Here is a 26,930-nt window from a genome sequence, read left to right as displayed (position 1 = left end):
AGGTGACCAAGAACCGGATGGTCACTGACCATGGGAGAACCTTCCAGAAGAATAGCTCTGCAGCCCTCCAGGCATATGACAGCCCGCTTTAAGTTTGCCAAAAGGCACCCAAAGACTAATCAGACCATGAGAAACAAGATTCTCTGGTCTTTATTAAACCAAGATTGAACTCTTTGGCCTGAAGTTCCAAATGTCACGCCTTGAGGAATCCTGGCACCATCCCTACGGTGAATCGTGGTGGTGGCAGAATCATGCTGTGGGGATGGTTTTTCAGCAGCAGAGACTGGGAGACTAGTCACGATCGAGGCAAAGATACTTGATGAAAACCTGCTCAGGGACCTCAGACTGGGGCGAAAGTTCACCTTCCAACAGGACAACCTCCCTAAGCATTAGGCCAAGACAACGTAGAAGTGGCTTCGGGACAAGTCTGAATGTCCTTGAGTGGCCCAGCCAGAGCCCGGACATGAACCTGATCGAACATCTCCCGAGAGACCTGAATATAGCTGTGCAGCAACACTGCCCATCCAACCGGATAGAGCTTAAGAAGATCTACAGAGAAGAATGGGAGAAACTCCCCAAATACAGGTGTGCCAAGCTTGTAATGTCATACCCAAGACACGAGGCTGGAATTGCTGCGTCAAAGTACAGAGTAAAGGGTCTGAATACTTTGGGAAATGTGCTAGGTTGCACAGCCTGCGGAATCGTGCTCAGATCACATGAAGAATTTGCGAGTCAAGTTTTGAAAAGCGTATGTTATTCAAATTAAAAGCCCAATGAACTTGCCTTTGTGTAATGATAACTCCAAAATAAATGTCCCACATGCGGTTGAAGGCACGTATAAATAACTGCACAAGGACAGACAGTGATTGACAGTTGAGCAGAAATGAGTTCAAAAGAAAAAAAGGATAGCCAATGAACGTAGTAGGGTGTTCCAGCAAGAGTAGACATTAAATATTTATTTGAGGTATCAGTGAAAGCTGTGTGCATCCATGTCTTGAAAGACTACAACTTGTCCAGACAAAGCATGCAGAAAAATAGGAATAATGTCTTCAGAGCAGAGGGCAAGTGCATCGAAACAGTTGCAAAAGCAGCAAGGACTTTCCACAAAAATGCATTCAGCAAACAGAATTGCAAGGGCTAGCTATGCACTGTCCCACAAAATTGCTAAACATAGCAAGCCAGTCGCTGAGGGCAAATTCATTAAAGAACTTTTGACTCTGCCCCGACAAGAAAACAGCGGTTTGAAAATGTTTCCCCTGTCAAGATGAACAGTGACACAGTATGTTGAGTACATTGCAAAGAATATGGCACAGTTGAAAGACAAGGTAAAGGATTTCACCTATTTATCCTTGGCCCTGGATTAAAGCAGTGACGTGACACTGTACAGTTGTTGATCGTCTTGCAAGGCATAACCCCAGATATTGAAATTAGATGCACAGGGAAATATTTATTGGTGGTTAATAAGTGTGTGGCAAAGCTGGGACTGAGTTTTGAAAAGTAATCCAGTGTGACCACTGATGGGTCCCACATTTGATAGGGGGAAAAAAAAAAAAGTCCTTTTGAAAAGGATACAAGATCAATTAGCTGAGCTGAACCCAGATCAGAAAAGTATTTTCCTGCATTGCATTATTCATTAGGTGCTCTGTAAATGTGTTCTGAAAATGAGCCATGTTGTGGATACAGTCTAAAGCTGGACGAGACAGTTGGGTTCCGCAGATCTCCCCTACTACACAAACGTGAGATTGGGGAAGGTGCTTAAAAAGGGTGTGGGACCTGAAGTCGGAGATTGTGAGTTTTTGCAAATGAAAGGAAAATGTGGATTTCCCGCAACTGCAAGATAAAGAATGGTTGACTGATTTTGCCTTCACCGTGGACATCCTGGCCCTCATGAATTAACTGAATTCCAAACTACAAGGTCCTTATTGCACATCAGATGTACAGCCTTGTCAAAGCCACGAGAAAATTACTCCTCCTGACCCGCCAAGTAGAAGCCAACAATCTCACCCACCTTCTGACACTACTAGTCAGTTTCCTATCAGATGACCAGCGGGAGAAGTATTCAATTGCTACTGCGTGCTTTGAGCAAACGGTGAGCTCTCGGCACTGAGGATTTCAAAGTGTTAGAAAATGACATGCAGTTGGTTTCCTCTCCTTTCACCTTCAATGTGGATAATGCTCCCACTGACCTGCAACTTGAGCTTATCTTCAATCGGACTCAGTGATTGGAGAACTATTCAAAACAATGTCACTGATGAGGTTCTATGAATCTTGATGAACAAAACTTTCCAAAGATTAGGAGTCTTCGTCAGAAGATGTTTGTACTGTTTGGGTCAACCTATGTATATGGACATACATTTTCAGTGATGAAATACGGACTCATCTCAGAAATCCTGCGCATAGTGACAGAAACTATACCCGACTTCACTGCTCTAGTCAATTCCCATCAATGACTTCACTCCTCACACTGATTGAGTAGTATAAATGTAATGTTGAGCTCTCGTGTTTTTGTGCATACACGATAACAAGTTCTGTCCGAGGTGCTGAACGCAGTGTATTTTTGCTCTGTGTTGTTCATTGCATTTTTATAATGAAAATACCTACCAAAAGGAGAACATGGATGTGGTTTATTTCTGTGCATGTTAAAAATGTAGAATATCTGGATGTGATTTACAGTAGATATCGGTCAGTCATACAGTGGGGCAAGAAAGTATTTAGTCAACCACCAATTGTGCAAGTTCTCCCACTTAAAAAGATGAGGCCTGTAATTTTCAAAGGTACACTTCAACTATTACAGACAAAATGAGAAAGAAATACAGAAAATCACATTGTAGGATTTTTAATGAATTTATTTGCAAATTATGGTGGAAAATAAGTATTTGGTCAATAACAAAAGTTTCTCAATACTTTGTTATATACCCTTTGTTGGCAATGACAGAGGTCAAACATTTTCTGTAAGTCTTCACACACTGTTGCTGGTATTTTGGCCCATTCCTCCATGCAGACCTCCTCCAGAGTGGTGATGTTTTGGGGCTGTTGCTGGGCAACACGGACTTTCAACTCCCTCCAAAGATTTTCTATGGGGTTGAGATCTGGACTGGCTCGGCCACTCCAGGACCTTGAAATGCTTCTTACGAAGCTACTCCTTCGTTGCCCGGGTGGTGTGTTTGGGATCATTGTCATGCTGAAAGACCCAGCCACGTTTCATCTTCAATGCCCTTGCTGATGGTAGGCCATTTTTTTGGTCCCAGCTCTCTGCAGGTCATTCACTAGGTCCCCCCCGTGTGGTTCTGGGATTTTTGCTCACCGTTCTTGTGATCATTTTGACTCCACGGGGTGAGATCTTGCGTGGAGCCCTAGATTGAGGGAGATTATCAGTGGTCTTGTATGTCTTCCATTTCCTAATAATTGCTCCCACAGTTGATTTCTTCAAACCAAACTGCTTATCAATTGCAGATTCAGTCTTCCCAGCCTGGTGCAGGTCTACAATTTTGTTTCTGGTGTCCTTTGACAGCTCTTTGGTCATGGCCATAGTGGAGTGTGACTGAGGTTGTGGACAGGTGTCTTTTATACTGATAACAAGTTCAAACAGGTGCCATTAATACAGGTAACGAGTGGAGGACAGAGGAGCCTCTTAAAGAAGAAGTTACAGGTCTGTGAGAGCAAGAAATCTTGCTTGTTTGTAGGTGACCAAATACTTATTTTCCACCATAATTTGCAAATAAATTCATTAAAAATCCTACAATGTGATTTTCTGTATTTCTTTCTCATTTTGTCTGTCATAGTTGAAGTGTACCTATGATAAAAAGATGAGGCCTGTAATTTAAGTGGGAGAACTTGCACAATTGGTGGCTGACAATACTTTTTTGCCCCACTGTACATGTATGATTCTGGCCTGCGATGGCAAAAATATATTCTAATGTGGCCCTCCATGGAAAATAATCGCCCAGTCCTACATATTTGCAAACATTTCTAAAGCACTGTTTTTGCCTTGTCATTATGGGTAGAGTAGATTGATGAGCAATATTATTAAAAAAATACATTACAGCCTTATTATAAAATGTATGTAACAAATGTGGAAAGACTGAAGGGGTCTGAATACTTCACGAATTCACTGTAACCAATGTGGTAGAAACATGGGAGTACGCTTCACAAAAAATGGTTACAAAAAATAAAATGCCAGATCGATTGTCAGTCTGTACAGTAGGGGGCAGTTTGCCATTTGTTCACGTGGTGCGTTATAGAGACCACCCGCCCACCGGTTGGCGGGGAAAGCCACTGTTTGGAGCGTCAGCCACGCAGGCTGCAGCAAGCTGGGCTGCAGGGCTACGCCCACACCGGAGGCCACTCAGCCTTGTTAGGCTGCAACGCACCTGGGAAATTTAGGGTTCTGATTTAGTTCAGCACATGAGAGCTCCTAGCTGGACGCCGGAGGCTGATCTCTACAGATATTTGTTTGAAGCCCTGGACATTGTGTTCTCCACAGGAAGTAGTGACCGGACGACAATTGAAGCTGGTAAGCAGACCAACTAGTTCTTATTAAAGAGTTAATATAACTATAGGTTATACTCCCGCGTGTTTCGGACTTCTGTCATTGTTGCTATCCTTGAAAATAAAAATAAAAAAGAGAGCCGCACACTCTTGGAGCTCAGATGCAAAAATGTAATACCAAGCTGTCTTCATCAGGGTATAATCACAAACACTGCGGGATGACTCGTTTATATAGTGTCAAAGGACACAGGTGTCTGTAATCATGGCCAGGAGTGGCCTAATATCATTGGTTAATAATCAAATATTAAAATGTCATACAAAGAACAGCATACAAACAAATGGATAGCATACGATCATAGATTAATTTGACTATACAAGTTTACACACAATTACAATGGCAAAGTCACAATAATCACAAGAATGGCTTCAGATCAAAGTCTACGTTGAGACCGAAGGGCGCAAGGGTCTTTAAATTAAAGATCCAGGCAGCCTCTCGTTTTAACAATAAATTATCAAGGTCACCCCCTCTCCTAGGGAGGGTGACATGTTCGATGCCAATATAACGCAGAGACGAAATCGAGTGGCCTGCCTCCAAGAAGTGGGCCGCAACTGGATAAGTCAAGTTTACACCTAATGGTGCTACGGTGCTTTTAATTCGCGCTTTGTTTGTTGCTATCCTACCAGCCGCGCCTAGCGAGTCGTTACAACATGTAGAATCTGTTTGTACTTGGTTTGCAAATTACGCCAGACACTTGACAAACCTACTGGTCTGTCCATACCTTTAGGATTAGCAGCAGGCTTCTCATAGGCTAGGTTTGTTTTTGCTCCCAACCAGTGGAACAGGAACAGTGATAGTGAGAAAGGACCAGACAAGAATCAATATTATCACACTGCCATCTGTCTCTCGAGCATGGTGTCATCACACCCTTATGACTCCGTGGCAGACAGGCACTGGGCCATGGCCTTCTAAGCAGACAAGCGAACATGTCCCACAAAGCACTAAAGTAACCTAATACAGAGTGCTCCTCTCAATCTAAATAGTGTCATCGTCAACTTTGCTAAAAGAGAGCACAAGGTGCCGCAGTTCCAATATAATAAGTTATTATCATCCCCACTGAGCTTCAACTGAACCGTAGAGTTCTGCATTGGGTCGTCCCGAACTATACTGCAGGTCGGAAAACGTTTTAAAATCAAGATAACATTTTTACAAACCCAGGAGCTGGTGTTGAGAATTCAAAATTTTGTGAGCGGTGAGGAAGACATGGCCTAGGCTTCCAGCCACGTATGCAGCAGGGAACGGTCTGTTCTTCGGTGCTGAGACATTCCTAATTCATCCATGTGCAGAGCTTATGTTTGCCCCCGCCACAGGATAAATTGAGTGTACAAAACACTAGGAACACCTGCTCTTTCCATGAGACTGACCAGATGAATGCTATGATCCCTTATTGATGTCACATGTTAAATCTACTTCAATCAGCGTAGACGAAGGGGAGACCAGTTAAAGAATGATTTTTAAGCATCGAGACATGGATTGTGTATGTGTGCCATTCAGAGCAAGAAAGTAATTTTTTTATATATATATATATTTTTTTAAATAGCTTTTTAAAAAGGGGGTATGATAGTAAGTGCCAAGCGCGTCAAGAACTGCAACACACACACACACGTTTCCCATGTGTATCAAGAGTAGTCCACCACCCAAAGGACATCCATACCTTTCATTTCAGTGATTAGCAAGCTGTACACAGTGAAGAAACTGTATGAATGTAGACAGTGGTGTAAAGTACTTAAAGACACTTGATCTGTACTTTCCTATTTATATTGTTGAAAACTTACTTTTAGTCTACTAGATTCCTAAAGAAAATCTTACCCCATACATTTTGAATGTGCTGAGAGAAGACAGTGTACCATCTTGCCATACTCCCAAGTACTTGTATGAGCTGACTACCTCAAGATCTAAACCTGCAGAGGTAGTAGCCAGGCAAGTTATTTGACTGGTCACAAATCAGCTTTCGGGAACAATTCTATACGGGTGGGTTGTGGAGAAAAATCTGTCCTTATGTCTGGAATCGAAATGTATACTTTACAAAAATAGTAAAATCTGTGTTGCGTTTTTATATGACTTACAGTTCATAAGGAAAATCAGTCAATTGAAATACATTTCATTGATTTCACATGACTGGGCTGGGGGTGCAGCCACTGGGGAGCCAGGCCCAGCCACTCAGAATGAGTTTTTCCCCCACAACAAAGGCTTCATCACACGCACACCATTATTTTATAGAGTTCTCACCAGTTCGCTGGCCTGGTCGATGGTGAAAACACTGCAGTTGAGGCGGTCGCGCACGTCGATCTGAGCGTCGGCCAGCAGGGAGATGAGCTGCTTACACTCGTTCTGCATGCGTGTGAAGGGAATGGCGATCTCGTCGTAGTACAGCTGCTCTGACAGGATGGCTAAGAGGCGAGGCTGGACCAAGGCTGACACCACCTGACACTCCTGAGGCGAGAAGTGGGGGGAGACTAGGTGTAATTTTACATCGGCCAGGATTCAATGAAACAGTTTGCAGATATACGGATGGATATATACAGTTGAAGTCGGAAGTTAACATACACCTTAGCCAAAAATATTTAAACTCAGTTTCACAAAAATACCCAGTCTTAGGTCAGTTAGAATCACCACTTAAGAATGAAGTGTCAGAATAATAGGAGTGATTTATTTCAGATTTTATTTCATCACATTCTCAGTGGATCAGACGTTTACATACTCAGTATTTGGCAGCATAGCCATTACATTGTTTAACTTGGGTCAAACGTTTCAGGTAGCCTTCCACAAGCTACCCACAATAAGTTGGGTGAATTTTGGCCCATTCCTCCTGACAGAGCTGGTGTAACTGAGTCAGGTTTGTAGACCTCCTTGATCGCACACACTTTCAGTTCTGCCCACACATTTTCTATGGGATTGAGGTCCGGGCTTTGATGGCCACGCCAATACCTTGACTGTTATCCTTTTAAGCCATTTTGCCACAATTTGGAAGACCCATTTGCGACCAAGCTTTAACTTCCTGCCTGATGTCTTGAGATGTTGCTTCAATATATCCACATCATTTTCTTTTCCTCATGATGACATCTGTTTTGTGAAGTGCACCAGTCCCTCCTGCAGCAAAGCACCCCCACAACATGCTGCCACCCCTGTGCTTCACGGTTGGGATGGGTTTCTTCGGCTTGAAAGCCTCCCCCCTTTTCAGCCAAACATAACAATGGTCATTATGGCAAAACGGTTCTATTTTAGTTTCATCAGACCAGAGGACATTTCTCCAAAAAATACAATATTTGTCCCCATGTGCAGTTGCAAACCATAGTCTGGCTTTATGGCGGTTTTGGAGCAGTGGCTTCTTCCTTGCTGAGTGGCCGTTAAGGTTATGTTGATATAGGACTCGTTTTACTGTGGATATAGATACTTTTGTACCGGTTTCCTCCGGCATCTTCAAGGTCCTTTGCTGTTCTGGGATTGATTTGCACTTTTCGCACCAAACTACATTCATCTCGAGGAGACAGAACGCGTCTCCTTGCTGAGCGGTATGATGGCTGAGTGGTCCCATGGTGTTTATACTTGCATACTATGGTTTGTACAGATGAACGTGGTACCTTCAGGCTTTTGGAAATAGCCCCCAAGGGTGAACCAGACGTGGAGGTCTACAATTTTTTTCTGAAGTCTTGGCTGATTTCTTTTGATTTTCCCATGAAGTCCAGCAAAGAGGCACTGAGTTTGAAGGTAGGCCTTGAAATGCATCCACAGGTACACCTCCAATTGACTCAAATTATGTCAATTAGCCTATCAGAAGCTTCTAAAGCTATGACATTTTTTTTATTTTCCAAGCCGTTTAAAAGCAGTCAACTTCTGACCCACTGGAATTGTGATAGTGAATTATAAGTGAAATAGTCTAAACAATTGTTGGAAAAATTACTTGTGTCATGCACAAAGTGGATGTCCTAAACGACTTGCCAAAACTGTAGTTTGTTAACAAGACATTTGTTGAGTGGTTGAAAAACTAGTTTTAATGACTCCAACCTAAGTGTATGTAAACTTCCGAATTCAACTTCACACATCTTGAGATGTTGGCTCAAGCAGAACTAACTACAATCGCCCTACACGGGAAGTTTATACGAGTTTGTTTGAATCCTGGCCATAAAAGCCTCTCTGAAATAAATCCTGACAGCATTATGGTTAACTCCTATCCAAACAGAACAATTACAAAAACAGACTCAGGTTTTACCTTCTGCACAGCAGCCCACTCACAGAGGACCAGGGCCACAGCGATGCGCTGCAGGGCAGACTTGGAGTTGAGGTGGAAGAGGAGCAGCTGGCCCAGCGACTCAGCCGGTCGGATGTCCTGTGAGGAGGAGTTGACCTGCGGGTCGCACATACACCGACACAAGGCCCCCAACAGTCTGAATAGAAAAATGTATTGTTGTTAGGCATTCATAGTAGCTTAGTGCAAATGTTGTAAAAGGATTTGTCGCAATTCCACAATCGTGGTTCTTTTCCTGTCAAGAGAACACAAGTTTCAGTTTGTTCTCATTTAACAAACCAGTATGCAATGCTGGAATGTGTGAAATATTTTTATCACCATACCAGGACTCCAGGCACTAAAGCCTTGTTCACATTGGAAGAAACCAAAATCCTATTTTTTTGGCATATCCCATTCACATATTTAAACAAATGTTTAAATGATTTGAGCATTAAGGCCTGCAGTGTGAACAAGGCTTAAGAAGCCTGGAGACCAACAATGCCAGATGCAGAGTTGCTCTTGCCTTGACTAACGAACAGTCCAACCAGAGTAGCAGCTGGCTGCAGAAACCATACAGTCCTGCGTTGGGTTTTTAAATCTTAGTCTCTCAGGATCCAACAATGGTCCCAATACTAACATTAGTTTTAGTCTTCAATATTGCACGGGATCAAAATTAGATGCAGAATTATAGAAAGGGACTAACTTTGCGGCCATGAGGCGAGCCCGTGTCACCACATAGTCTCTCGTAATTGGGTCCTCGGTCACAGTTTCCGCCCCAGCGATATACTCCTGAACAGTCTCCTTCACCTGAACCAAGGCTCCCTGGCGAGGCTTACCGCCAGCCTTCTCCTGTCAAATCACATCAGAAAACATATGCGTCAAAGCCTGGGAAGTGTTCAGTAGGCACGAAACGGAAAATAACTTTCCGGAACAGACCAGTACCATCCGAGGTCGTCCAATAAGAAACATTTATTTTCCGCAAAACATTTGGCAAAAATGTTAATGTGGCCTAATGAGCCTGACCTTAGACAACTGGATCACTGCATCATACCAGAGAAAACGCATAAACCTATCCCATAAAGAAGCCCTGTGTAACATTAGCACAAGGACAATTGAGAAGACCACAACCTGTAACTGATGTAACGGTCAGTCCTAATGGAGTCACCACCCTCTCACCTTGCAGCGAGCCTTGACTTCCAGCAGCATGTTGATGTCTATGGGGATGTGAGAGGCTTGCATCATCAGGCAGAGCCAGGCGCCCATCCAGGGACAGCTGGCTGCCACCACGTACTGCTGAGGGCCTGGCGCAGCAGCTCTGTCCACACCTACCAGACATGCGCTTATTAAAAGCATCAGCCAGGATATATGACCTCCTGGATAGAGTGTGTGTGGGACAAACCTTTTGGATGAGGTCCAGGATCTCCTGATTGCTCTCCAGGATACAAGACTGGAAGATGTGTCGGAGCATGTCTTGCAGGACCTGGTTGAGCCATAGCGCGCAGCTCTGCAACGCCACAAAACAGACTTCAGTGATGAAATCAGCCAAATTGTATAAACAGTTGAAGTCATAGTTTCGCATTTCATGTCACTGGCCCAATCTCAAATGGACTCCTACTTGTTGAAATCTGAGAGGATTTGATTGGGATAAGCATTATGGTGAAACTTTCACCTAGCCTATCAGGGGGGGGCAAGGCGGCGCTATTACCTTATTGCTTACACCGATCCAATCCTCTCAGATCTAGACTAGTGCATAAGGCTCTATTGGCATCTTTCCCTTACAAACCCACCTGGTCAGCTTTGGACAGTAAGGTAAAGAGGGTCTCTAATGCGGCCCGTCTGACTGATGATATGGTGTGTCTAAGGAATGGCCAGACCCGAGGGACAAGGACCGTTAGGGACTGCTGCATGCTGGAGGGGACAAAATATAAAATTGTTGGGCCTGTTAACCCTTACACAAGTTGCCCTCCGAAACATCTAGTGTGAATTGGCATGTACTATGACCCCCAGAAAACATTTACAACTTTCTACACTGTCATGTTCTTAAATAAAAAGAAGCCAGAAATATAAAATAGGAATCTCTGGTGAGAACGTTGCACAGCCATATCAAAACGCCATAGACTTCACAAGGCAATTGTTCTTTAAAACTACTACCGTTAAAGTAACATTTTGAAGTAAAAATCTTCATTGGAATTCCCCTTCGAGATGAAGTGGGAGAAGAGGTTATATCCGCACAGAAAAGAAAAAGTAGAGGAGACACTCACCTGCACTGTCGGACCTGGGGGTAGGTGAGCAGCGAGGACAGTAGGGTCATGATGCTGTTGGTGGAGGCAGTCAGGTCATCCAGCTCCAGGAGAGCATCCCACAGGGTGTTCACTATGAACGGGACCTGAGCAACACAAAGAAGACACGGAGGTCAGGATTTACACAACGCAGAAAAATGCTACAGTTAGCGCGGCACTGGGAAATATTATTTTTTTAATTCTGCAAATGAACTACATTGGTTGTGTTCATGGTTTCCTTTGCATTCGCTAATCAGCATTTACTGGAAAAGCCCAGGTAGCCATATGGTGCTTACTGAACACAACCCTACTGCGCCATGAAGTAGTACATGTAAGAATATTTTAAAGATAAATACACAACGCAGAGGAAGTAAAATAGTAATAACGATCAGTGGAAATAGTGTTTCTTCTGTCGTATGGAATTAATGAGCTATGGGAGGAATTTGTCTTCTGAATAGGATACTTACCATTTGGCCATTGGCCCAATTTTATTGCAAGGAATTCTAATTGGTCAACCACAGGCTCGGGCAAGGTTATAAAACTACATCCTGTCTCTTCTGTGGAGAGAATCACTGAGGACAGGGGAGCATGAACATTTACCACCCAGGATGATTTTTATCTTTAAATAAACCCATTTTCCTCCCCCTGATTTGCTGTGAGGTCTGTTATTGAAGAATAACATCAACTGCTAACATGCACAATGCCAAGGCGGCAAGCCATAAGATGGATAGGACGAGGTGAGGGGTGAGGTTGGAGAAAGGCTAAAGGGCAGATCAGGTGACCAGACGTGGAGGGGGACCGTGGCGAGATGCTCCCGTCTGACCTTGTTGGGGAGTAGCTGTACAAAGCCGTCCACTACAGGGATGAGGGCCGCGGCTGCCACCGCTCTGACGTCATCATCCAGGTCCTGCAGCCCCTCTGTGATGGCAGGGAGCACCCGCGGAAGCATAGCGGAGATCAGGTCCTGAGTGGGAGACGAGGGGGCAAAAGAAAAGAGCGAGAGAAAAAGTTATAGAAAGACAGTGTCTATACATGTAGAAAACACTTGTTTTACTGACTTAAAGTGGATCACACACACATCATGCATAGTGGGAATCAGATGCAAGCAAACAGGACAGGAGCAGGTGGTTATTGGTACCTTTCGGACAGCCAGGGCATACTTGATGCCCAGAAGACCTCCGTGCCGGACTTCCCACTGGTCCTCCGTCAGCAGCTTCAGCAAGATGTCTACAGTCATGGCAACGCCGCTGTCATTCATGTGGCGCAAGGCCACGCCCAGTGTCTGGGCACAAGTCTCTCTGACCGGAGCCACCACCTGAACAGAAAGGAGAGAGCGACGGCATGTTAGACAGACTCATAAGCGCCCGTAAATAGGGTAGCAAAATTCTGTAAACTGGCATTTTAGAAAGTTGTCGAAATTTACCCCAGGGGGCGTAAATAACATTAAATGTAATTCTGCCATCCCACTCAATAGCATGGAACGCTACAAGACACACCTCATCAGAGACAAAGTCTCCAAAACGGTCCAGAGCAAAGACACAGAGCAGCCTGATAACCACATCCTCCAGCCACTCCTGGTGCTGCAGCGCCATCTGGGAAAGGTCAAAGGTCAGCCATCTATTAGAGAAACTGAACTATTCATGTTTGGAGGTTGCATAGAGCAGGGATTCCCCCAAACTCGGCCTGCCCCCGGACACAGCCGGGGGTGGCCTAGCACAGAGGAGTCAGATACAGTACCTGTTCTGCAGTGCATTCCACCAGCTTCCCTCCTCCAGCACCTTGAGACTTGAGGATTTCCCTGAGGCCTGTGCCTGCACCGTGACGAATCTGGACACACAGCCAGAGCACAAGTAGCTTCACAGATCAGTGTATATGCTGCCTTTTATGTGTTATACAATGGATCCTTATAGGACAACTACATAAGGAGCTGTAGGATTACAGATGACATGAACAGGTCTGCTCGGACTCGGGAAAGTCATTACCTCCCATGAGGGGTTGAAGAGGTCGTTACAGAGCTCCTCACAGAAGCTCTCTAGGGGCCACTCCTGGGTCTGGAAAAAAAGCACAAGATGAATTAGAACTGTGCAACGTTTTTTTTTTTTTTTTTTAAAGAGTTCAACTATACCGTCTGTTTCTCCAGACGCCTAGTTAATGGATTCTCAAGTTCTGTGTAAAATGGTTTACTTTGATTTATCAAGAATACAGAGCTTTATCGTTGGTGACCCATTTCTTACCTCTTCTAAGAGGCTGGAGTTGTCTGGAACATTATCGATTAAGACTTTATGCTCCATTGCCGGTTGGTCGATGACTACGTTGGTAGTTTTCCTGCGCTTCTCCTCGGGCTCCCCATCAAAACTGTCATTACTACAGAAATAAGAATGGAAATCAAATCACAGATCAATAAACTCAGGTCAACCAACTCAGAAAGACCCATCTCCTACATTACACAATGCCAATGAAAACCAAAGACCTGGGTTATGTTCATTAGAGCAAACATAGCCATCTGTACTTTTCCAATAAGAAATGCTCATTTACACCTTCAACTCAGTTTCAAAAATGTTTCAGTTTGGTACCTAATGAACACAACCCGGTCTAAAAAGCTTTGGAAGAAATAGGACATACCTTCTCTCATTGGGATCCATGTCTTTGGATCGCTGCTTGGCCACTAGCTTTGCCATCCTCTTAGCCTTGTTCTTCTGTCGGTTGCTCATGCCAGGTCGAAACTCAGAGTCTATTATCTCTGCCGCCTGCATGGGCTGAAAATGGAACAAAACAATTGCCCACTTATTTTTCAGACAAAGTAATAAGTTAGACATCTTAAGATGGGAGTCATTCATTTCTCTGACCAGAGACTGTTCCTCAGACAGGGAGCATAATGTGATGTTTTCACCACATCCTAAAGTGAAGACGGCACCTGCAGAAAAGGGCAGGTCAGATAAGTGGGGTGGACCGGGAACTCTATCATCTTGGCTTTGCATCTGGTCGAGTTGATCATTAGGATAGACCCATAAATAGTTATGACACTTCGCACCACCCCTAGGTTCCCTGCACTCCAACTCAGATGGAAAGACGTCAATGAAAGAAGGCTTGCTTTCTGCAATTTATCTGAGCCCCCCCCCAAGACTATAGCCGAGTCTGAAAACGTTACTAGCTGTCAAATCTTGCTTCCTCAGTCCTCGTTTCCGCAAGGCCTTCCTCAATTTTCTGAGGGACCTTTAACCTCTCCTCCAATGAGCTTTGAGAGGCATTAAGGAAACAAGGATGGCGGAAGCAAGGATTTGACAGCTAGTAACTTTTTCAAATAGTCTGAGCCAAAGCATGTTATGTCAGGACCTACTCCAAGGTCTTCTTACCAGACATCCCAATCACGGTTGGACAAGTTACAGCATGCCCCAGTCCAGTTTGGGTACGCAGCCAGGTTGACTGAAGGGTCCAAAATATACCTGGCAAAGTTGAGGTGCTGAAAGAAGCACCAAGCTTCTAAGCCCAGCCTCGCACCGTCTGCCACTGTTGTGACCAGATGAACCCAGACTTAGAAAGGATAGTAGCCTGCACTTGATGCTACCTGGGTGGAGTTCAGTAGGCTTTGAAATGGAGGGATTACCTGGACTTATCCAATAAGAAATAAACATTTGTTTTTTGTTGTAAAAATGTTCTAGATTTTTCATAGCATGGCCTAATGAACACAACCCGGTGTTAAGCTTCGTAGGATGCTGTTCAAAATTTAACGGAATTACTGACTCAATAACAGCCTAAAGGAGAGTTGGAAATGGAGGTAGTATGACTGGCTCACCACATGGTTGTGGGAGCTGGAGCAGGGTCCAGAGCCCGTCCCTCCCTGTCCTTGGGTCTTAGGGCCACTGGGCGTGGAGATGTACTGGGTGTCCAGGTCCTCATCATTGAACAGCTCCATCGTGTCCATGCCGATTGCGGCACCTATGTCCAGTCCCAGCTTCCTCTGCAGCAGCTTCCTCTGGCGGGTGAGACGCTCTTTAGGGTCCACTTCACCTGGTATGGGTTGAGCAAAGAGATGGGGTATGAAGCTTGTAGAAGATACCAACTATGGATAAACAAGTGTATGTAGAGAATACGCAGACACATGGCTAGTTTCCTGAACACAGATTAAACCTTTAGTCCTGGAGAAATTATTTTTTCCTCAATGCAGAATCTCCATTGAATGTGCATTTTAGTACAGGACTAACATGCACATGAAGGACCGCAGTTGCGCGCAGGTCTGGCACCGCCCCCCCCCTCAAAAAGTGTATAAATTCTACAAATTTTTCCATGGGGCAGAAATACATTTGTAGTTTCTAATATGATAGCTGACCACTAAACAAACTAAGCGATTTCAAATTGTTTTTAGCTGACTATCAGTGACTGGCTTTAGAGAAACTGCTGATGCACAACCAAAAATCTAAATTGCACCTGGTGTAGTCTACTATTCTAACGCAACAGAAAATTGAGACCACGACTGATCGAAGGGCCTTCAAAAAGGGGGCAGCTTGCCTCCAGTTGCCCATCTCTGCCTTAGGGTATGAATATAGGCTTCATTCTCTATGTTTATGGTTATGGGAAATAAGTAGGGAAGTGAACTACAGATCAGGCTGTTGAGTCACAGCAGAGTTCAGGTAAACTGTACTTTCACAGGCTGCAGCCACAAAACATCAAAGAGAGCCATGAAAGTCACTCTGGACTCGTGTAGCAAAGCACTAAAACATGAGCTGTCCCAAAACATCTTGACCAGATGAAATACAGTCAGAGTAATGACTACAGGATGCTGGGGGAAGCACAGGCAAGGTAAGTCATTACTATGAAGTTGAGAGAGGACAAAAAAAAAAAAAGTTGGAGACATTTGAATTAAAATTGTATTCAAAACGAGTCACATGGAGCATAACATTGTCATGGAAAAGCAAACGAGAGCATACAGCTCCAATAGTCTAAAGGAAAATAATATGGGCCCTGGTTCAAAAATAGTGCCTTTATAGGGACGAGTGTATGGTGCGATTTGAGACCCAGCCATGCTCTGAACTGTGGTCACTGACACCAAGGGTCGAGCACTGCGAGTGAGATTCAGAATGCAGATGCAACAAATAAAAGACCCAACAGCCGGCATAGTCATTGCGCATCTCGAGAGGAGTCTCTCTGTAACTTCATTGGCAGCTCGCTGCAATCTGAATGAATGATTTTCTCAGCTGAACGCGCCACTTACTCATGTAACCACTGGTCTATGAAGTAACATTGGATATCTGCTATAGCGGCCGGAGCAAAACAGACCGGTAAGTGGTTTCTAGCTCATATCGAAATGGTTTCCCTACAAATTTGGCTCCAGCTTTTGAACGGTTGGAGCTATCAGCGACTATGACCCCATGCCTGAATGTGAAGACTCTGGAACACGTGACATTTGTTTCCATCTATGACAAGCTGTGCAGGACTCTTTAGAAGGCAGAGTGACAGATCTGAACATAAGGATATAATAAAATGTTCTCTACAGAAGATCATACAAAGAGCTTGTGTCCCGAGCAAACAAACTTCTTGGTCCACCAGCCACTGTGGCAGGTAAATGGAAAAATCTTACCAGCCACTTAGATTTAGTAAGAAGTAATGCTATATATTATCGTTGAATTTCATTTGTGACCAGTCCCCCCCCCCCCCCCCCCCCCAAAAAATAAAATGAAAAGTCAGATGAGCCAAAAAAAGTTCAGCTGATATTAAGGGCAGGAGGTTAAAGGTAACAGGGCCACTCAAGTCGTGTTAAGTGTGGAGTGGGAGATTTTAGATCTGACTAGTAGTAGACAATATTTATTCGGTATCAGTTGAAGCAGACTCAAACTAACAATGAAAAACAAGACTTCAACAAAACAACTAGCCAAGAAACACAAGGACAAAGTTTCACTTTGTAGACTTGAGGAAATTAGACAAACATCTATGCCGGTGCGCAGCACCTTAAAATGAATGTAAGCACAGTGCACAAAACACCCCAGGCCAGGCGGTGTTGCTGCCCGAGATGGGATATAGATGTATTTCTTTGTTGCGATTCGCAGTTATGGAACAAAAATGGCAAAAATAGTTTGAACAGCTAATTCAGCATTTCTGCAACTCGTACATGTGCGCATACTTGACTTTATTTTTATTTGCAAATGCAAAGCTTGCACTGCAGAACCCAGCAAATTGGCCACCCGCCTACATGACTGGTGAAAGACATTAAAGGTGTCAGCATGCTTAAGTTCGGCTAGCCGAATGTGTCCTCGCATTCTCTTAAAATACCTTCACTTGAAAACCTAGAGAGAAAAAAAGCAGCAATAGTTCTGTTTGTCCACTTTGAGAAGCCGTAGCCAGTATATACACACCTCAAAAAAATAAAGGGAACACTAAAATAACATCCTAGATCTGAATGAAATATTCTTAAATACTTTTTTCTTTACATAGTTGAATGTGCTGACAACAAAAATCACACAAATTATCAATGGAAATCAAATTTATCAACCCATGGAGGTCTGGATTTGGAGTCACACTCAAAATTAAAGTGGAAAACCACACTACAGGCTGATCCAACTTTGATGTAATGTCCTTAAAACAAGTCAAAATGAGGCTCAGTAGTGTGTGTGGCCTCCACTTGCCTGTATGACCTCCCTACAATGCCTGGGCATGCTCCTGATGAGGTGGCGGATGGTCCCCTGAGGGATCTCCTCCGAGACCTGGACTAAAGCATCCGCCAAGTCCTGGACAGTCTGTGGTGCAATGTGGCGTTGGTGGATGGAGCGAGACATGATGTCCCAGATGTGCTCAATTGGATTCAGGTCTGGGGAACGGGTGGGCCAGTCCATAGCATCAATGCCTTCCTCTTGCAGGAACTGCTGACACTCCAGCCACATGAGGTCTAGCATTAGGAGGAACCCAGGGCCAACAGCACCAGCATATGGTCTCAAGGGGTCTGAGGATCTCATCTCGGTACCTAATGGCAGTCAGGCTACCTCTGGCGAGCACATGGAGGGCTGTGCGGCCCCCCAAAGAAATACCACCCCACGACTGACCCACCGCCAAACCGGTCATGCTGGAGGATGTTGCAGACAGCAGAACATTCTCCACGGCGTCTCCAGACTATCATGTCTGTCACATATGCTCAGTGTGAACCTGCTTTCATCTGTGAAGAGCACAGGGTGCCAGTGGCGAATTTGCCAATCTTGGTGTTCTCTGGCAAATGCCAAACGTCCTGTACGGTGTTGGGCTGTAAGCACAACCCCCACCTGTGGACGTCGGGCCCTCATACCACCCTCATGGAGTCTGTTTCTGACCGTTTGAGCAGACACATGCACATTTGTGGCAGGAGGTCATTTTGCAGGGCTCTGGCAGTGCTCCTCCTGCCCCTCCTTGCACAAAGGCAGAGGTAGCGGTCCTGCTGCTGGGTTGTTGCCCTCCTACGGCCTCCTCCACGTCTCCTGATGTACTGGCCTGTCTCCATGCTCTGGACACTACGCTGACAGACACAGCAAACCTTCTTGCCACATCTCGCATTGATGTGCCATTCAGGATGAGCTGCACTACCTGAGCCACTTGTGTGGGTTGTAGACTCGGTCTCATGCTACCACTAGAGTGAAAGCACCGCCAGCATTCAAGTGACCAAAACATCAGCCAGGAAGCATAGGAACTGAGAAGTGGTCTGGTCACCACCTGCAGAACCACTCCTTTATTGGGGGTGTCTTGCTAATTGCCTAAAATTTCCACCTGTTGTCTATTCCATTTGCACAACAGCATGTGAAATTTATTGTCAATCAGTGTTGCTTCCTAAGTGGACAGTTTGATTTCACAGAAGTGTGATTGACTTGGAGTTACATTGTGTTTGTTAGTGTACCCTTTATTTTTTTGAACAGTGTACTTCCTCAAAATAGTCAGAATTCAGCTAAGATAATTGAATGACAGATTTCTTGGAGTTGACGTTTTTGCCAAAGAGATCTTAGTCACGCAATTTTACATTAACTAAGACGTTTGGTGCAGAACTTTGCAATGAAAGAAATTAGTACGAAAATGAGTTCTCGCGTCGAATGCCTAAGACTTTCCGTCACACCAAAACATACGTCCTTCAGACTGAAATTTGGCATTACCTGATTTGACATTCTGTGCTAAAGCCATATAAAAAGATTATAACTATTTATTTCTGATAACCCAAGTGTCCTTAAAAATCGAGAATGAAATAGCTTGACGGTTCATGTTAATAGTATTTAAAATGGCATTTATATTAATCAATTTGATATCATGTATGAATTAAATTGATTTTATGACACCCCCCAAACCCTGTTCTCCGAGGCTATGGTGGCTTGCCCAGTGAGGTTTCACAAAAGAGCGCGAAGACAGCCTAGTAATGTGGTCACATACTAGATTCTCCCATAACATTCCTTTAACTTGATAACAGACACACAAACCTATTAGGAGCCTCTTATTACTGAGCACAGGTGTTCGTAGGACGAGTTAAGAGTTTTTTTTTTAAAGCAGATGTATACCAGACTTGTCATCCTGGACCTCAAACTCAGCGCCGGCAGAACCCAGTAGAGAAGCACCATGTTTGAGGAGGCGGGAGATGTCGAATCGGTAGAAACTCAAACGGTCAGAGTAGGAGTCCTCCGGGGAAAAGTCTGCAGATGACTCTGGAAGAGACAAGCATCCCCACAGCACCGTAAGTTACAACATCAAAAGTGAAGGTTCTAACATTCAGAATGGGAACCATACTTTTCGCTGTTGAGTGGGAAATATTAGATCAGGAAAACGTTAAACTCGCACACTGCACTTGCCGGTATCACTTGTTTATTTAAGCTTGCATGTCACCCTCCTAGCCTTCGTCAGAGCTTTGTATAATGAGCGGTTGATTGCTGATGAAATGTAGTGTTTCTTTTCAATGTTAGATCATAAGCCTACACACACCTCATCACCTACTGTCAATGGTTACTTAAGAGCAGCTCCGACAGTTGTATAACATCTAGAGCAAACATTTGCCAGTGTGTTCACACATACCTACTCAAACCGATTCCTGGTGGCCGAAAACAAAGCTAGAGGCCATGTAACAGGTTTCACGAAGGCCATTTAAATGCTAATCCTGCGAGTAAAGGAACGTTAAGGCTTTATTTGTTTCCTACCGTCAGGAGTGTAACAAAACAGAGGCACATGGCTGTGAATAACGTGGCAGGTTAAGGTTGGGTCACCTTCTTTGGGCTTGGGTGATGGGCTCCACTCTGGGATATTCTTCACAATGGCCTCCACTGCTTGACCCGCAGCGATACGCGTGTCCCAGTTTGGACTTCTCAGGTATGTCAATACCTGTAGGTTGTGGGTGAGCAAGAAAACACAGGACTCGTAGGATGTAACACGTGTCAGATAAGATGGTGGGGAACTTATGCACTACACCAGATCAAACAGTCCACTTGTTTAATAAATCACCTCAACATGCCGAGGAAACGAAGACAGCGGGCTATTCAGCAGTCTATGACCTTTATGGGCCTCCATTTAGATTTTTTCCAGACAAGGTAAAGAAGGGTTTGACAATCTGTATGGGTGGTTAAAATATGGATGCCCTTGTGGCTGCACTACAAGCAAGGGGGTAGGGAGCTGACAACAGTGTGGACTCCATTAGCACATGCTGTAGCAAAATGAAGACAAACATTTCTCAGACAAGTTCAAGTAGTCACTCCCTATTTCAGTCTTTTCTTCCTTTTGGTGCCCACTGAATACGACCCTGGTGTAGATAGGGACCCAACTGTGGGCACTCATGGAGGAAGAGGAGACATACCTTCGACAAAAGGTTGTTGAGCTCATGTGGGTGGAGTTTGACCACATCTCCCAGCTGTTGGGCAGCAGTCTTCCTCGTCACCGGAGTAGTTCCAGTGTCAAGCAGGATAAAAAGACGATCAAGCCTGGAAGACGAGAGTGGGAGAAAAAAAAAAGTAGATACAAATATACTATGCATGCATTGAGCTCCATTGCATATGAGAGAACATTAAACTTCCAAATGTAACAGAACAACGAACTCCGTGGAGCGTTGTAGAACTTGAACTTCCTAGAGTATACCGTGCGCGAGATAAAGAGTATTTAACACAACTCTGCTAAAAATAAAGAGGGCCATTTTTTTAAGAATGAAAAAACTGGATTCTGTGCAGTGGCAACATGCCCAGCCACTCAGTAAAACAAATCCAATATCTCTTGACTAAACATTAATGCAGTTCTGGTTGAGGTACATCTTGTTTGGATTAGGAATAGTTTAGGCAGGGCAACAAAAAACATTTTACCCTTTGAGCATTCAAATGATCCAGGTGGAAATGTTTTGATTTGTTATTGTACTACCTACTAGGTAATTTGATATAAAAATATAAGCGGATGTTCAGACAAAGCACATATCATTGAAATTCAAGATCCAGAAGTTGTCTGGAGCCTGGCTAACAGTCAATGGATCACTGCATCCAGGTAGCCTTCAGGTCACGTTTATGGATATACAGTCACCAGGCAGTTTAGTAGGTACAACACCCCATTCACAAAAATGTATCAATCCTACAGACAGCGAGTCATGTGAATGTTAGAATGGGCAAAACGAGTGACCTAAGCGACTGAGCGTGGTATGATCGTCGGTGCCAGGCGTGCCAGATCCAGTGTCTCAGAAATGGTTGGCCTCCTGGACAGTGTCAATGATTTACAGAGAATGGTGAGACAAACAAAAAAAACATCCAGTCGGTGGCAGTCCTGTGGGTGAAAACAGCTCATTGAGAGAGGTCAAAGGCGAATGGCAAGAATCGTGCTAACAGGCAGGCCACAAACTGATAAATAACGGTGTAGTATAACAGTGGTGTGCAGATCGGTATCTCAGAGCGCACAACTTGTTGATCCTTGTCACAAATGGGCTATTGCAGCAGACAACCACACCATGTTCCACTCCTATCAGCTAAAAACAATAAGGGGCTCCATTGGGCAGGCAATCACCACTGCCAATTGAGTATATAGCGGGCATGGTTTAAGACTGCAGGGGCTAACCAGAGCCAAATCCACCACTAAAGCATTAGCTGAAGGCTTCAAATATGCATCCTCTTGCAAACCTGAACGAACAACTGAATGCCATCAACTAAAATGTGTCTTCCGCATTTAACCTAACCCCTCTGAAGGTGTGGGGGCTGCCTTTATCGATATCCAGCCCGGGGAACAATGGGTTAACTGCCTTGCTCAGAGGCAGAATGACAGATTTCTACCTTGTCAGCTCGGGGATTCGATCTTGCAACCTTTCGGGTTACTGGCCCGACGCTCTAACCACTAGGCTACCTGCCACATGAAATTAAGAACAGAAACCATTGTCCATGTTATTTAGAGCAAACTCATTTACACATGCTGGATATGACACGTGTGAAACAAACCACCCTACAGTAACCATACGTTTGGGAAAGTCATCTCATTAAAATAAATCTCTGGATGAAACATGAGCGATATTCTAATTCACAAGATGACATACTGGCACATTTGCAAGCAGATGGCACATCAAGTAACAGCTAACATGGCTTTAAGATCATTTCATCACGATCAATTACATGCGACAGGTCTGCTGGCAACTTACTAAAATTATCTACTTAACGTTAACGAATTAGGAATTGCTGTCGTTTTTGTAGCTAGTAGTTCGGTAGTAAACTGCCTGGCTAAACTTGCTATATAACTTAGGTAGTTAAAACTGTTGTTTGGCTAGAACTAACGTTACCTAGTTGAAAAACGAATGCCATGAACCCAAGCGCGGTTGGCCCGGTTTCATGAACCACCACCGGCCGTTGTGTGTTAGGCTAGCGAGCCATCAACACCATGCCATTGCTTGTTCATGCTAACAAGCTAGATAACTAGTGGCTAAGTTAATAATATTGGACATTAAATACATAGTTAGGGAATCTCACCTTGAAACGGCCATGACGATTAATTTAACGTGTAAATGTGCTCTTTTGTGATCCGTATTGAACAGGAGCGATCATTTATTTAAAGTTATCCGCTTTACTTGACGCTAATCCAAAGCGCCAGCTAGCCTAGCAAAAGGAGGCCGCTAGTGCGTCTCTTCTCACAGCTCACCACCCGAAACCTGTCGAAATGAGTTCATCAAATCAGGTCTTCAAAGTAGGTCCCTCTTTTCTCTTGAATAATTTCTTCCTCCGAAAAATGTAATTTATTAAACTTATATCACCTTGAACCTTGTATTAACCTTCTGAACTACTCCCAGATAAGTACTTTAATCGAATGAGATTTAAAGAGTAATTTTTGTGTTCGCTAAAGGGAACCCAGGAGGCTGATTTTATATGAGGAGCCATCTTGCATTTATTCTTTCCTCCATAGCAGGCGCCAGCTGATTGGTTACAAGTCATTTCAGCGACCAATCGAAAAGCACATTAAAGAGGAAGTGCACAAAGCGGCAAAAAAAAGAAGAAGCTCCTCGCAGGAATGACTTTTTTCCCTTTTTTAATTGACAAAAGCCCTCCCACGCTCCTGTCATTCAACAGAGAACCTTTACCAACGGTGCCTGTTCAACCTCAGGAGGCTGAAGAAATTTGTCTTGGCCCCTAAAATCCTGACAAACTTTTATAGATGTACAGTTGAGAGCATCCTTTCGGGCTGTATCATCGCCTGGTATGGCAACTGCAATGCCCGCAACCGCAGTGCTCTCCAGAGAGTGGTGTGGTCTGCCCAACAAATCACCGGTGGCAACTACCTGCCTTCCAGGACACCTACACAGCACCCGATGTCACAGGAAAGCCAAAAAGATCTTCAAGGACATCAACCACCCAAACCACAGCCTGTTCACTGTTATCCAGAAGGCGAGGTAAGTACAGGTGCATCAAAGCTGGGACCGAGAGACTGAAAAACAGCTTCTATCTCAAGGCCATCAGACTGTTTAATAGCCATCACTAGCCAGCTTCCACTCAGTTAGGCAACCCTGTACCTTAGAGGCTGCTGCCCTATATACATAGACTTGGAATCACTGGCCACTTTAATAATGGAAAACTAGTCACTTTAATAACATTTACATACTGCTTTACTCATCTCATATGTATATACTTTATTCTATTCTACTGTATTTTAGTCAATGCCACTCCGACATTGCTCAATCTAATATTTCTATATTCCATTCTTTTACTTTTAGATATGTGTGTTTTGTTGTTAATCGTTTTTAGATACTACTGCACTGTTGGAGCTAGGAACACAAGCATTTCGCTACACCCGCACTAACATCTGCTAAATATGTGTATGTGACCAATAACATTTGATTTGATTTGAAAAGGTACAGTATGTTACTCACTCTGTGAAACCAACCTGTTGTAACTCAAACCTCATGGTGATAAAATAAATAATACAATTAATGTAACTGTCTATCAAAGCTTCATCAACATTAAAATCTTTAAAACTTTTCTTGTGAGTCACAAAGTCGCATCTTTCAAAAAAATGGTCTAGCTCAAATGTATTTTTGAAGTGTCCAGCTGCTAAATTTGTACAAATTTGTACAATCAAAAATGATTATTTCTGCAAGAAGCCACCAGCTGTCATAGTTGAGTTTCAGCATCAGGAGCTGACCAGTGCTGAAACTGTCAGTGCCAGGCTCATGCAAAGAGGATAATGTTTATTTAGCGCACACTGTATGGTCTGGCAATAGATGGCCATAGCTAGCTAACACAGTGGAGCAGTGAAATTATGGCAAAGTGGAATTATGGGGAAAACATCTCAGACTTTTGTTGGGTATAGTATAGAATTAGCTGCTATCTAGCAACAGTTAGGCTTTTCTTCAGACAGCTTCCTATCAAGTTCTAGCTAGCTAGCATTATGCATTTGGCAGGAACCTAACTAGCAAACTAGCTAGCTATACTGAGACAAATATGATAACTAGCTAGCTAACTAACCCCTTTCATCTGTGTTGAGAGTCTAGCTAGCTACTTATTTTCCTACATTTTAACCATGATTGTATTACTGGTATTTTATCAGAGTTTGTTTAAGTGTTTGTTCTAGTTTGTTTTAGTTTGGCCACCATGGTGACTTGGAGGCCAGGTCTCACTAGAAGAGTTTGTGGGTACTTAGGCATTTCTTAAATTCAGTTATCTCATTTTTGCTCAAGTTCAAGGTGAAGCTTGAGGAAATAGGCTATCGCTTGGCACTAGAGAAACACTTCTGTAGGACACATCCATCTGGCATTTATTTCGAGGATTGCTTTAGAGAATAAGGCATTTGGCATACTGCTTTAAAAAATAAAAATCAGTAGTGAATTGTGCATTTGATTGTTGTTGTGTCTGTTTACTGACTCCGCTTGTTGACCAAATTTGAGAGTGATACCACAGCACCCTCATATCAGGCTCAGCAGAAGTCAAGAAAAAGGTAGACTCATGCTCCAGGTGAGATATCTAGTTGTGGTTAGAGTCAGTCTATCAATCCTCAATAGACGCTCTAATCATGATATGTGAACAGGCTGGTCTTGTCATTCTTCTTATGTTTCCTCATTTAGTGAAAAACTCTTCAATGTAAAATCAAGAGAAGTGAGAATAAAAGAACCTCAGAAAATTGCTGACGAGCAGGTAGGGAAAATACAGGTCTTGTCATTTTTGCATTATGGCTCCCAGGTGGCTCAGCGGTCTAAGGCAGCGCATTTCAGTGCTAGAGGCGTCACTACAGACCCTGGTTTCGAATCCAGGCTGTATCACAACTGGCCATGATTGGGAGTCCCATAGGGCGGTGCACAATTGGCCCAGTGTCGTCCGGGGTTGGCCCTCATTGTAAATAAGAATTTGTTAAATAAAAACAAAAAATTACAGACATTACTGACCAATGTATTGTGTTTGGTTGTACTATTGATTTGCTACAGACTAACTTAAATGAGAGTGCATTTCTCTTATCTGGACTGCCTTTGTTGCTTTTCTCTTTGGAGTCATGCTCAAAGGAAGAAGCCGTTCTTTTCTTCTGCCATAAATTTGATGAGTTGGAGAAGAATGAACCTACCACTGATACACTCTCACAACAGGTAACCCAACAATAATGAAGAATATGCATTTGGTGAAAATTGTACAAAAATGGCTGTGATATTATACATCCATATATGTATAAAAAAATATATTTTACCTAAAGTTGAAGTCAGAAGTTTAAATACACCTTAGCCAAATACATTTAAACTCAGTTTCACGATTTCTGACATTTAATCCTTGTAAAAATGCCCTGTCTTAGGTCAGTTAGAATTACCAGTTTATTTTAAGAATGTGAAATGTCAGAATAATAGTAGAGTGATTTATTTATCTCATCACATTCCTAGTGGGTTCAGTAGTTTACATACACTCAATTAGTATTTGGTAGCATTGCCATTATATTGTTTAACTCGGGTCAAACGTTTCGGGTAGCCTTCCACAAGCTTCCCACAATAAGTTGCGAGAAATTTGGCCCATTCCTCCTGACAGAGCTGGGGTAACTGAGTCAGGTTTGTAGGCCCCCTTGCTTGCACATGCTTTTTCAGTTCTACCCACACATTTTCCATAGGATTGAGGTCAGGACTTTGTGATGGCCACTCCAATACCTTGACTTTGTTGTCCTTAAGCCATTTTGCCACAACTTTGGAAGTATGCTTGGGGTCATTGACCATTTGGAAGACCCATTTGCAACGAAGCTTCAACTTCCTGACTGATGTATTGAGATGTTGCTTCAATATATCCACGTAATTTTCCTCCTCATGATGCCATCTATTTTGTGAAGTGCACCAGTCCCTCCTGCAGCAAAGCACCCCCACAACATGATGCTGCCACCCCTGTGCTTCACGGTTGGGATGGTGTTCTTCGGCTTGCAAGCCTCTCCGTTTTTCCTCCAAACATAACGATGGTCATTATGGCCAAAAGGTTCTATTTATGTTTCATCAGAC

General features: G+C 43.7%; 1 protein-coding gene across 1 annotated transcript in view; it reads right to left on the bottom strand.

Annotated features, from left to right (window-relative positions):
- Positions 1-23,364, bottom strand: part of LOC135512448 (TATA-binding protein-associated factor 172-like) — a 62,898-nt gene extending 39,534 nt beyond the window's left edge. Inside the window, 20 exon segments of the mRNA XM_064934482.1 lie at positions 6,776-6,979; positions 8,757-8,931; positions 9,475-9,620; positions 9,948-10,069; positions 10,072-10,096; positions 10,171-10,275; positions 10,559-10,679; positions 11,033-11,157; positions 11,874-12,014; positions 12,189-12,365; positions 12,547-12,642; positions 12,788-12,877; positions 13,033-13,101; positions 13,285-13,414; positions 13,673-13,806; positions 14,844-15,058; positions 19,546-19,689; positions 20,242-20,356; positions 20,826-20,949; positions 22,954-23,364. Coding sequence (XP_064790554.1) covers positions 6,776-6,979; positions 8,757-8,931; positions 9,475-9,620; positions 9,948-10,069; positions 10,072-10,096; positions 10,171-10,275; positions 10,559-10,679; positions 11,033-11,157; positions 11,874-12,014; positions 12,189-12,365; positions 12,547-12,642; positions 12,788-12,877; positions 13,033-13,101; positions 13,285-13,414; positions 13,673-13,806; positions 14,844-15,058; positions 19,546-19,689; positions 20,242-20,356; positions 20,826-20,949; positions 22,954-22,967 — 2,472 coding nt within the window. The 5' untranslated portion in view covers positions 22,968-23,364.
- Positions 23,365-26,930: the final 3,566 nt, after the last annotated feature.

This window comes from Oncorhynchus masou, chromosome 24 (assembly GCF_036934945.1).
Source record: "Oncorhynchus masou masou isolate Uvic2021 chromosome 24, UVic_Omas_1.1, whole genome shotgun sequence".
In the NCBI taxonomy this organism is placed as follows: Eukaryota; Metazoa; Chordata; class Actinopteri; order Salmoniformes; family Salmonidae; genus Oncorhynchus; species Oncorhynchus masou.
This window is presented reverse-complemented; position numbering and strand designations above follow the sequence as displayed.